This window comes from Lycium ferocissimum, chromosome 7, assembly GCF_029784015.1.
Source record: "Lycium ferocissimum isolate CSIRO_LF1 chromosome 7, AGI_CSIRO_Lferr_CH_V1, whole genome shotgun sequence".
NCBI classification, from domain to species: domain Eukaryota; kingdom Viridiplantae; phylum Streptophyta; class Magnoliopsida; order Solanales; family Solanaceae; genus Lycium; species Lycium ferocissimum.
In genome coordinates this window covers 36,965,331-36,978,229 of record NC_081348.1, presented here as the reverse complement: position 1 = coordinate 36,978,229, position 12,899 = coordinate 36,965,331, and the positions used below count along the sequence as shown (strand labels likewise).

At 35.5% G+C, this 12,899-nt stretch overlaps 3 protein-coding genes across 3 annotated transcripts; 1 reads left to right on the top strand and 2 right to left on the bottom strand.

Moving 5' to 3' along the window:
• The first annotated feature begins 887 nt into the window (after positions 1-887).
• Positions 888-4,349, top strand: LOC132064758 (glutamyl-tRNA reductase 1, chloroplastic-like). Its single transcript, XM_059457859.1, has 3 exons — positions 888-1,567; positions 2,231-2,472; positions 2,878-4,349. Exons 1-3 carry the CDS (start codon positions 1,273-1,275, stop codon positions 4,015-4,017), a joined length of 1,677 nt encoding a protein of 558 aa, XP_059313842.1. The 5' UTR covers positions 888-1,272; the 3' UTR covers positions 4,018-4,349.
• A 2,027-nt stretch (positions 4,350-6,376) lies between these two features.
• LOC132062795 (uncharacterized) lies at positions 6,377-6,987 on the bottom strand. Its single transcript, XM_059455288.1, has one exon. The coding sequence runs from the start codon at positions 6,982-6,984 to the stop codon at positions 6,472-6,474; it is 513 nt and encodes a 170-aa protein (XP_059311271.1). The 5' UTR covers positions 6,985-6,987; the 3' UTR covers positions 6,377-6,471.
• Positions 6,988-8,382: 1,395 nt separating this feature from the next.
• LOC132064757 (protein trichome birefringence-like 12) lies at positions 8,383-12,051 on the bottom strand. Its single transcript, XM_059457858.1, has 4 exons — positions 11,464-12,051; positions 10,445-10,582; positions 9,303-9,552; positions 8,383-8,667 (listed from the first exon to the last, which is right to left on the bottom strand). The coding sequence occupies exons 1-4, from the start codon at positions 11,988-11,990 to the stop codon at positions 8,383-8,385; spliced, it is 1,200 nt and encodes a 399-aa protein (XP_059313841.1). The 5' UTR covers positions 11,991-12,051.
• Positions 12,052-12,899: the final 848 nt, after the last annotated feature.

The window sequence follows — 12,899 nt, the reverse complement described above, 5'->3', positions numbered from 1 at the left end:
TTCAAAAATCTACATCTCACAAATACACTGTTTTTGAATGTATTTGTCTTTGTATTTTTGAGTGCATTTTTTAGTGTATGTTAATAGCCAAACACATTGTTTTTTTGAATGAATTTGTCATGTATTTGAATTTTTTGGTCTTGTATCTGAATATATATGTTGAAATCCATTCAAATACACAAAAATTTGAATATATTTGGCTTCATAGTAGTTGGAATGTACACAATGTATTTGAAATACATCAAAAAAAAAAAAAAATCAGTAAAATACATAAAAAAAAAAAATCACTGAAATACATCAAAAGAAAATCAGTAAAATACATCAAAAAAAATAATATTAATATCTAATTTAATAGTTCCACCGTTAAAGGCTAAAATCAAGGATCATGTTTTTTTTTTTAACTGTGTTCTCATGTATTTGTTGGCAACAAATACACGCGAAAACATACACTATTTTACCAAAATGTAGCTACAAAAGATAATATTTAAAAGGATAGCTATAAATGGTAGGAATCTACAATAAGGTAGTCATTTGAGTAAGTTTGCCATTATTATAACTCTAAATTACTTACTTTGAAATCTAATACAGTATGCTACTAATTCCAAATCAAAGTCAAAAAAGGTACACACGTTCAGATATTAGCACATTCCTAAATGGAGCCGCATTCTCACGTTTGGAACAATTCCTAATCCTACTTAGATATTGGAGTGTGGAACCAACGCGTATTTGGAATAATCGAAAATCCCCACATTATAAATTAAAGCCTGAAAAGTCAATAATCTCCAACCACTATACAGATCTACCACAATCATCCATTCGGTCAAAAATTTGCTAATTATAGCAGCCCACCACTCAAACCAATTTTTTTTTTATACCAAACCCATCCATTCCTTCTCTGAGTTACTACATGTATGTTTATTTTTTATTAGTTTTATAGTAATTTATTTAGTTTTTTCTTATTTAATTACTAATTTGACCAATTCCTAATCCTAATAAATTTAGGAGTGTGGAACCAACACTTAAATGGAAAAAATCAAAAACCCCAAGTTATAAATAGGTGACGCACAAGTCAATAATCTCCAACCAGTGTCTCTTAGAATTCCACCATTATCATCGATTCGGTCAAATAAAAATTGCCACCAAATACCCAATCATATATCAGCACACCATTCAACAAATTTAATATACCAAACCCATTCTCCCTTCTCTGTCACCTGCTCCAAATCTCTATAACAAATCTGCGTTTCAAAGCTCTCTCAAATTGCGTTTTCAATGGCGGTAGCGAGTGGCTTTGCGACCTCTTTTGCGGTTTCAGAGACAGGTGGCAGTTTCAATTGCGATAACTTAAGTTCTACGTCTACTCCTTCTTCTGTGGATTGTTTTCGTCATCAAGTTAGATTTTTTGGGAGTGGAAGAAGAATTAAGCCGTTGGTTTATTGGACGAAATCGCATTCTTTGAGGCCTAGATGTGAGGTTGCGAGTAACTCGGTGGTTAATAATGGTGAGAAGGAATTTAAAAGATCGAGTCTTTCTGCTTTGGAGCTTTTGAAAACATCTGCTGCTGATCGTAAGTCTCTTTTTGTTTTTTTATTTTCGTGAAGTTTTGGTTATTTTAGTTAGTTCTCTGATGTTTTATTTGTTTTTCTGATTTTGAATCTGTGACTTTGAACTACTCCATCCGTGGCAAATTAGTTGTCATGTTTTGACTTTTCGAGAGTCGAGTTATGTAAAGTTTGACCAATGTTTGAAAATGTATTTTTTTTTTTTTTTACATCGGATTGATATGAGAAAGGTTGCAACTTGCAGTACTTTTCGTATAGTTTTTGAGTATTTAAATTTTGGTTATAATGTATTGAATTGATCTAATCTAATTTAGCTTCGAATATTAGTCAAATTGACTCTCAAAAACGAAACATGACAACTAATTTGGGACGGAGGGACTATAATTATTGACCCCAGCTAATTGGGGATTGAGTTTTGGTATTGACCCCAGCTAAATTTGTGTCTTTGATTCAACTAGAATCTCTGGTATTGAGGTTTCTAATTTTACTTGAAGTTTTGGTATTTTAGCTAGAGTTCTGTGATTCAATTAGTGACCCAGCTAATTGGGGATTGAGGTGTAGGTCATAGATTGATATATGGTGATGAAGAGTTTAAGTTTACTTAAGATGGATGATAAAGAAGGTTAGAATTTTAGTCTAACATTACATTGGGAACTTTTTCTTTCCAGGATATTCAAAGATGAGTAGCAGCATCATGGTTATTGGACTTAACATTCATACGACACCAGTTGAAATGCGAGAGAAACTTTCTATCCCAGAAGCACAATGGCCTCAAGCAATTCGTGAACTATGTTCCTTGAATCATATAGAGGAAGCTGCTGTATTGAGTACTTGTAACAGAATTGAAATATATGTTTCGGCGCTCGCCCAAAATCGTGGAATTAAAGAAGTGACCGAGTGGATGTCTAAGGTAAATTTTTCTTCAAACGTCGTTTATCTACATAATGCTTTCTTTTTGTTGACTCACATCTTAAACCCATGTGATAAACTAGCAACACTCTCATATAAAACCAAATTCAACTCTAAAGTGCATCATCTACCGTGTGTAGCTTGCAGTAAGTTTGGAGCAACTTCATGCTGGTTTCAAAGGTTTAGAAATTACCTTGTATATTTCCATCATGAAAGATACACTTAACGATAAACAAAAGATTTTGCTTGCTATGTCATTTATACACTGTATTTTTACATTTCAGAAGGAATTGCATTTAGTTTACTGAGCTTTGGCTTTACTGCTCGCAAAAGTCTTTACTTTAATGCTCACTTGTTGTTTACTTCATGGAGCAAATCTTTTGACACAAATATCTTTGTTTGGCAGTATAGTGGAGTTCCAGTTACAGAGCTCTGCCAACACCGTTTTTTGCTATACAATCAAGATGCAACACAACACCTATTTGAAGTAGCTGCTGGACTAGATTCCCTAGTCCTGGGAGAAGGTCAAATTCTTGCACAGGTTAAGCAGGTTGTTAAGAATTCACAAGGTGTCCCTGGCTTTGGCAGGAAAATAAGTGAACTATTTAAGCATGCAATCACAGCTGGTAAGAGGGTTAGAACTGAGACCAATATCTCCAGCGGATCAGTTTCAATCAGTTCGGCTGCAGTGGAGCTTGCTCTGCTGAAACTTCCAGAGTATTCTTCTTCTATGGCCCCCGTGTTAATTGTTGGAGCTGGCAAGATGGGAAAGCTTGTGATCAAACATTTGGTTGCTAAAGGGTTTAAAAAGATGGTTGTAGTTAACAGGACCGAGGAAAGAGTTGCTGCCATCCGTGAGGAGTTGAAGGATGCTGATATAATATACAAACCTTTCTCAGAAATGTTAGCATGTGCTGCTCAGGCTGATGTAATATTCACTTGCACTGCTTCAGAAGCTCCTTTATTCATAAAGGAGAGTGTTCAAGCTCTCCCTTCAGTGAACTCTGAAGACGGTGGTCGGAGGCTATTTATTGATATTTCTGTTCCTCGGAATGTGGAGCCTAGTGTCTCAGAACTTGAAGGTGCATGTATTTACAATGTGGACGATCTTAAAGAGGTTGTGGAAGCTAATAAGGAGGATCGGTTGCGGAAGAAAATGGAAGCTGAAGTCATCATTGCTGAAGAAGTGAAACAATTTGAAGCACATAAAAACTCCCTTGAGACCGTTCCAACTATCAAAAAGCTCAGGGCATATGCTGAAAGAATTAGGGCTGCTGAGATTGACAAGTGTTTGTCTAAGATGGGTGATGATCTCCCCCAAAACAAGAAGAAGGCTATCTATGATCTCAGTCTAGGGATAGTGAACAAGCTGCTACATGGACCAATGCAGCATCTGAAATGTGATGGAACTGAAAACCGGACTTTGAGTGAGATACTTGAAAATATGCATGCGCTTAACAGAATATTTAGTCTTGATACAGAGATTTCTGTATTGGAAGAGAAGATACGAGCCAAGATACAACAGAATCAAAAGCTCTCTTCTTGAGGTTCTTTTGACATTCAACATTTTTTGAATTATTTTTTCCCCACGAAGAGGTCAATTACTTTCAGCGAAGTTCAATCAGGAATAATCACCATGTTTCTGGCGGCTGGCTAGTTTTAACTGTATCAAATTAGAGCACCCAGGACACGATGACATTTTTTTAGGCCATAGATAGCAATTACGGGAGGGATTCCCTCAGATTGCGGGAGAATTTGTCGGTCACAATTGTATTTGTTACACATATATGTTACAGAAAGAGTATATAGCTATTTGTTGGATCCAGAGGAGTATTCTTATATCAAGTTCATGAGGGCTTTGTGAAGCTTCTCGCTTTACTTCTCTGCTTTTTTTTTTTGTCTGCTGCTTCCTTTTTGTTTCTACTTTCTTCCCTTTTCCAGTTGTCTCATTCTTTTATCGGAAAAGGGCCAAATATACCCTTGTACTATTGGAAAAGGGTTAAATATACCCTTTATTATACTTTGGGTTTAAATAAACCCCTGCTGTTATACTTTGGGTCCAAATGTAAACCTCCTCCGTTAAAATTGTCCAAGGTAGACACTAGATCTGACGTGGCATTGACAACTCACTGAGAGGTGGACACTACGTGGCATGCCATCTCACCACTCAACTCATTTGCCTCTCTCTTCCCCTTCTACCCACCACTACCATCTCCTCTACCTCTACAATCACTGCCATCATTAGCACCACCTCACCACCCAACTCGCTTACTAATTCTATGTACAAATAACTCCTTTTTCTACTTTTTTTTTTTTTTTGGTGGGTTTTTTTAGCTTATCTGATTTTGTTTCATGGGTATTGTTTCGTTTGTAATTTTAGATCATATTTTGATGTTCCTTTGTAATGCAGTTCTATCGCTCTCTTTTATGGTTCTTAGTGTTCCTTCTTGATTGATCTTTATCTAATTGATACAACAATACCAAATTAGGTGAGCCTTTTATGATTAGAGTTACTGTTGAGCATAAAGTTTGTCTTTGATGAATTTGAAGATTGTTGGAGTAAATGTAATTTACATTATACAAAACGATATTGAAAATTTTGGAAGCACGCTAGGAAGAACTGCTTGTAATACATTTTGTCTGGATAATTTTGCAGAAAGATCTTGATTTTCGTTTTCGTGTTTGAGTTAATTAATGGATGAGTAGATGCAAATATGTGGATACATTTACTCTCGTCATATGTACATAGAATTAGTAAATGAATTGGGTGGTGAGGTGGTGCTAATTATGGCAATGGTTGTGAAGGGAGAGGAGATGGAAGTGGTGGGTGAAGAAGGGGAAGAGGGGCAAATGAGTTGGGCGGTGAGGTGGCATGCCACGTGGTGTCCACCTCAGTGGGTTGTTAGTGCCACATACGATCTAGTATCCACCTTAGACAATTTTAATGGAGGAGGGGTATATTTAGACCCAAAATATAACGATAGATATATATTTAAACCCAAAGTATAACGAAGGGTATATTTGGCCATTTTCCGTTCTTTTATTTGTTTTACTAGAAACGTATTAGAAATATAAAACACAATAATCCTGTGATTAAGGCAATTAAACCATGAGTTACTAATGGTGAAGGTCTCAATCTGGCTAAAATAAGTAGGCAATTAGCTCAAAAGTGCAGAATAATTACACCACTAATATTCTTTAGTTTTTTCATTAGCATGAATAACAGTCCTTTCACCTTTGTATCCAATTACAAGATTCATCATACAGCAGTTATATTATATTTATGCAACCCTTCTCTTATCCCAGCTGGGGAGCAGCTATGCTCTGCAAAGCTCCATATCATATTTCATTCTAATGTCCCAATATTAAAGAGTATAGTTCAAGTTCCAGATGGTTTTACAAATACTATAAGATGTTTTGGCATCTTTCCAAATTGTTTGAAGTTTCCATCATAAACGCAGAACAAAACATTTCTCTTACAGTTTCGTGCTAATTTCCAGATTATTGCTGTTCGTGAAGTACTAAACTACATCATCTGTACTTCATATTACCATTTCAACCGTCAAGTCAAAAAATTTCTCCCACTTTATTAAACATCATCATAACTGAGTGTGTTGTTTAAACTGTTCCTTTTTCTCCCACTTTCCTTCTTGTTTGCCATGTCTCCTTCATTCATTTTTTTTTCTTTCAAACTGCTTTGAAATGCTTTTCTTGAAATTAAAGTCCTATCGGAAACAACTCTTTCTACCTTCACGAGGTAGGGTAAGGTCCGCATACACCCTACCCTCCTGGCCCCCAATTGTGGAATTACACTGGATATTTTATTGTATTAAACATCATCACAAGTATTCAGGAGGGAAGGAAATAAATTCCATACATTAAAAATTAGCTAAATTAACAAAATAAAAGAAGAATAATGGCTAATTTATCCAAGTATAAATTTTTCTTAGAATACATCAAAATATAGCTAAAAATCAATAAGAAAAAACTGAAACTCATTCTATTCATCATCATCCTGAGAAAACCCCATCAATTTTTTGAGACCAGGGAAAAAAGAAGAAGAAGAAGAAGAGGAGTGAGTAGTGTTTTCAACCAAGTACTCATCAACCAATTCTTTAACAGACCTAGCAGATAATGGATGAAAATGGGCACTCCATTCTAAAACAAAACTTTTAATCAAAACCCATTTTTCCTCATCACTAAATTTCTTCCATTTCTTCTTCATTTCATCAGATTTCAAGCCCGTGTAGTTGCAAAACTCCACAAACAATAGCTCTTTACTTTTCTTAAGTGCTTCCTGTTTCTGTAACATCTGGGTGTTCATCTTTCCAACCTCTGTTGCAAAATCTAAAGCCAGTTCTAAATCACTCATGTCGTCGTTGTTGGTGCATGAGATTTTGTGAAACTTGGGTTGATTCTTGAGGGTATACATGGAAGGGGTCCAATTGGTTTTGGAGTTTGTGGATTGTGCAGGGAAATGATTTGGGTAAAGAATATGAATTCTCAAAGCCATGGAGTTAGATGTTTTTGGATTGGATTGGATTGGACTTTAAAAAGGGTTTTTTATGCGATTATTAGGGCTCTTGGGGTTCCCCTGCTTGCTTCCAGTTTTCTATTTAGCCCTCCCAACCCATCAAGGCCATCTTGCTTCTCTTTTTGGCCTTTTCTTTTATTTTTCCAGGAATATTTCATTTCTTAACTTTATAAAGAAAATAAAAATTAATTTAGTGCGTGAAGTATCACGAGTTCACATAGAATTTGGGGAAGGACCGTTTGTAACTTCACCTTTGAAAAAATATGTTTAAAAGAACAAATAGAAGGAAGACTTGTAAATTTATACTATAACAAATCAAACGTACACTAGCATTTAGTGGCCTTGAACATGTCATCTTTAGTCCTATAAGAACACAATGAATATATTAACTTTAAAGAGCTTCCAAATAAAGTGTCAAATTTTCTTAAATAGACTAAAATGACAAGCCTACTACCATATAAAACTAAAATGCACAGAGTAAATACTTTTTTACATCATTAAGTCACCAAAAAAGTATCTATAACTAAGCATTTTAAAACTTTATTGAGGAAACATGTACTAGGTATTATTGACGTTTGAGTACTTATAAAACGGAGAATTCTATCAAATTTAGCAAACTTGAAATAGAAAACCAATTTTATTCGCAAAAGAGGAAAAGGAGAATTCTATCAAATGTAGTAATATTTATGAAAAATTACAAATACTAATTAGGAATTCATCTGAAATTAAAATCATTTTCAGAAGAAAAAAAAAATAGTTTTTGGTTGGGAAAAAAAGGATTAAGGATGTTTTCAATTAGCATGAAATCGTGTAACTTGAACAGATTTTTTTTTATATATAGGATTATATATAACACATCTTTAGCTTCTTTCATTGCATTTGCGAGTTTATCACTTGTTTTTGTTTTCCTGAGTCCATTTACATCCTCCACCCCAGAACATAAAGTTTGAAAAAAGAAAGAGGGTACAACTGAATGGAAACAAAGAAGACAAATATATATAGCAATGATGATATATGTTCAACAAAGTTTCAAAGAGGGGAACAAATCCTCCTGAGGTATGTGGTGAAAAAGGAAAAAGAAAAAAATGTCAGAGCATAAACTCTAGGCCTCTTTGCTTATGATCAGCCTCCATCTTTCTCTCCAGGAGTAAGCACGAGAAAACATCTCTAACCAAACTACACAGTCACAAAGGTGAAATCTCCATCCCCGCGCCCCTATCCGTCCTCATGATAAAAGAAGGTAAATAGAGAACTGGTTCTACCACCTCCTTCAGATCAGCAAGTTTGTAATGGTCGGCAAAATATAAGCCCACATCTTGATCTATCAGGAGCTCAGTTGCAAATAATTCACGAAACCTTTGCAACCGTCTACAATGATCACCCTCTCTCCAATATATAAGGAGTGATTAGCTGCGCCAAGATATCGACCCATGTATCTGGAACACCAGGAAGGCACCAGTGCATACAGTCTTGACCCCAGACTGCTACTGCATCCTTTTTCCCCAGCCAAATTGCAGGATGGCCATCCGCCCGGAACTCACTCAAGTGAGTCAGATCGAGGCTTCTGATATTTGTTCCTTTTAAAACCTCTTCAATGAGATGATTTAGTCGCCTTGCTTCTTTGTTAACCCCATTATATCTGGGATCAAACCACAGGTCAAGCTGTTCAGGTACCAGTAAGATTTTCTTCAGAAAACTTGTCATTACTTACTATTAGTAATGTTTTAGTGCATAATAAGTCCCAATTTGTAAAACAAACTATACAGGAAACCTGATTGTCTGAGAAAATGTAAATGTGGAAAGGAAAAAGTACTTTTTAATCCGTAGGAAAAATCACTTATTGAAGGATGTTAGATTACAAACATGTTAAGTTTCATACTTCTGTATCAATTGTCTGGCAAAATAAGCTTTCTTAATGAGCTATCAAATTAGGAGGCAAATCCTTGCTAAATGCCAAGATTGTAGCCTAAGCGATGTACCCCCCCCCACCCCGCGCGCGCGCGCGCGCGGGGGTGTGGAGGATCTTTTTATGTGATTATTCCAAAATGCACCATTACCTAGTTAGAGCTATTTTTAAACCTGCTAATTCAAGAAAGAAGATTAGAGGTCAAACCCCCTTAGCCATGATTCTTAAAATTATGACCAAAGAAATAGTGCTGCTATGAAAATTGAAAACTTTAGTGAATGGAAAACGTTTACACTCTCATATGCAAGGAGCATTTCAATTATCTAACCAAAGTTGATAACCTTCAAAAGTGGAAATCTCAAATTTACCAAAAGGTGTTACATTTGCATACCTGAAGTTCATCAAGGGGTTCATCGATTGTGCAACTACCATTTTGATTCCAGTCACCACCCTGAAAGTGCCTTGGTGATTGCAAGCGCCAAAATTTAAGTGTTTTCTCTGGTAATTCTTTTTCTATGTAGGCAATCACATTCTCGAGAACAACCTTAAGTCCATCAAACATCTCTAGGGGTGGTTGAATCGCGTGCCCTGCCTTATAGAAAACAAGAGGTGTCTCTTTAGGGAATTTGTCAAAGCCCCACCTAGAAAATATTGATAAACATTAAAACCAAAGGAGTTAGAGATATGATATTAATAACTAGATTCGGTGTTGCCAGGAATACAGAAACCAAGAGCAGAAGATGATGCTTCCCCCTCTTCCCGGGTCTCCTTCCCTCTTCCCCCAACAACAAGAAGAAGAAGAAGCAAAGAACCCCAAAAAATATAACCATCATTATTCCGGAACTAGATGTGTCGAAATATGTGTCTACAGGAGGAGAAAATTCATATGGTAGTCATTTAATAGGCTTATTCTCACATGTAGCCCAACCTGTGATTATAGGAATACTTACTTTAAAGTTTGAACAAAATCAATTGGAATCATTAACAGTGCAAAATTACACAACAAATTACCAGCCGATCTACCTAGCTCACCCTCCATTAACACTTCAATTTCTTCTGTTCTATATTCACATCTAAAAGAAGAGGGATAACACCTTCCACTTAAAAAACATGTCGTACTTAACATAGCAGAATTTTAGTTTCCAGCAACAGATTAATTTATAATTTTGTTTTCCAACAGATTAATTTATAATTTTGTCTTCTAGGATTAACTTGAGGTGTCATTGAAGATAGATAGGAGCTCAGACCTTTAAGTGTTTTAATCAAGTTTTAGGACTTTTCAAGTTTCAATAGCGGTACAGGTAGGCGGTTAGCATCCAAAGGTGGTTGAAGATTCCATCCATAGGCCCAACAACCGACTGTCATCCAGATGCTTTACTCAATTTCCTTACATATTATGTGAGAAAACTTCAAACAAAAATGACAATATATTACAATCAACAGAGAAAGAGAAGTGGTCATTCAGTTTGGACTGCAGAAGTGATAGACATATCAGCTAATATGCTAAAACAGCACGAAGACGCATGAAATTACCAATGACCAGTGTTGAAGACTAGAACATCGTAAAAGGCACCAATATGAGCCCAATCATCTGCTGGAATATCAACATCTACTCGATATCTTCCTTTCAATCCATCTTTATTGGAGTCGTCTAGCTGTTTTGGCTGCCACCTTATTTAATCAGTAATGAGAAAGTAAGATTATGACTTCAAAGGAAACTCAAAGATTATGACTTCAAAGGAAACTCACACCATACTTCAGACTGATATCAAACTTTGGCAACATTCAAGAATGAGGACAAACTTTGAAAAGCAGATGGTACATAGGACACCTTTTTCACATCTGTTAGCTTAATGAACCAGACAGAAGAACTCTTTTTTCTTTTTTTAACGAAAGTATATGGTCAGCAGATCTCTTACAAAAAAAAAAAAGGAGCAACAGCCATGTCAAAAAAGCTAATCTACTCTCCTCTGATAACCAAAGTCCCTTCATGATATCAGAAACTGAAGCTAGTCATGATTCGAGCTCTATTATCCACTTGAGCATTCAGTCAGGCAACAGGTTAGAAATCATACAAACAACGAGTTTTGGTTTAAAAGCTCTAAATTCAATGTGAACATATGAGTTCCTAAATGAGCCAATATAATCATATGTGAACCCTAGCATTCCTAGGTCCTTTCAGCCCTTCCTCCAAAATAATTCTAGGAAGAAATAGATTTTGAGATTAGCTGTGGGTGGTATATGAGCTTCAAATCAGGAGTTGCTCAGCCATTATTTTGTATAATCATATATGAATATAGGGAACCACAACTTAGATCCACTACTCACACTACAACCTTGAATTCTCCAACTTTTAGCATTAATAAGCAACTATCATTAATGGCAAACTCAATACTAATATTCTAGTAACAAATTGTCACTAGACGAGACAATGAAACAAAAACCTAATCTTTGCATTTATTCCTAAAGTAACGACACAATTTATAACAACATGCCAAGGAATATAGTGCAATATCAAAACAAGATAAAAGAAGAAAGCAATGTTAGCTCACTCATATTTCGCGAGCAAAACAGCACGATGATAACCCACAGTAACATTAAACTTTGGAAAATAAGCTCCTCTCCAAGCACCCTTTCTCTTCCATTTCTTTGCACCAGAATCAGCTACTCTAAGAATACACAAAAACGAAACCAAGAAATTCTCATTCAAAGAATCTCCAACAAACCCAATATTCTTGTTCCTCATTAAACCCAAGAACCCAACCGGGTCGACCCGATGCAAATCACACTTGTCGGGTATCCATTTCCAAGAATTGATCCGACCCATGTTTTCCCTTTGATTTCTAAGGCAATTCCAGGCGTTCCTGTGAAACGGGCAGGACTCATCGTAAATGGGTTTGCGGGTCGGGTCACTGACCCATTTGCCTTTGAAGAGATTACAAGAGGGTGATATGGGAATTGTGGGTTTTGGAGAAGTGGGTGGAGTGTAAAGAGGAAGGGATAAAGAGTAGAGGAAAATGAGTAGTAATGTTGGAACAATCAGCCATGAGAAGAGCTTTGGAGTTAGCTTGGATGCCATTTCTGATCTCTTCTAAACATGAAACAATAATGACACTGATGAACCATTGCAAATATGACGTATTATCGAGTGTAAATTTAAATTATAGTCAGACGGTAAATATTTTTTACATTAAGTAAAATATTTTACTTGTTGTGGTAGATTACTTAAGTTATCTGCTCCACTAATCATGGTAGGATTTTTACAGATGTCTTTTAGATAGTATAAAAATTATTCTAAAATGTGAAATTAAATTCAGAAGCTATTTGCAGGAAGGAGAAAATTCAGTATGTCAAAAATAGAATTATAAGACAAAAATTAAGTCAGAAAATACTACAATTAAATTCCCGCTAAACGGACTAGTTTAACCAAATCAATACAAATCTATATATAATATAAAACTAGGCATAGATAAGGTGATGTGTAGCAAGACCTCTCTCTACTTCATTCCTATTCTGTTGGGGTTTTCTCAATTTTTTGGGGTTTTCTCAATTTTTCTTATTTATGTGCATGTTAAAAAAAACAACTCAAAGTCACTCATTAAACTCTCTTAATTATGTTAAATGTGCTATGCTAATTAGCTTAGTTTTTCATTTACGTTATCTACGTTTTTTCATCCTGAGCGAATTAGTTCATGGAATTTGTGACCTCTTTGTATTCTAGGCATTAAATAGAAAAACTCACGTCTAAGACCAACTGTTAAGTTTTTCTTTTTTGTTATTTAAAGAGAGTGAGCTATCTTATGTCCCAAAAGTGCACCAAATCTACGGGTTCTTAATATGTTATTCCCACATCATCTTATCACCTTATTCACGCATGGTAAGAATTTCCCTTAATTACCTTTCTTTCCTATTTTTTTCTTTCCTTATTCAAGTTTGTATGTGATTCTTAATTATCTGCTTTTGATATTTTTCTTTGTATGTGTTTCTT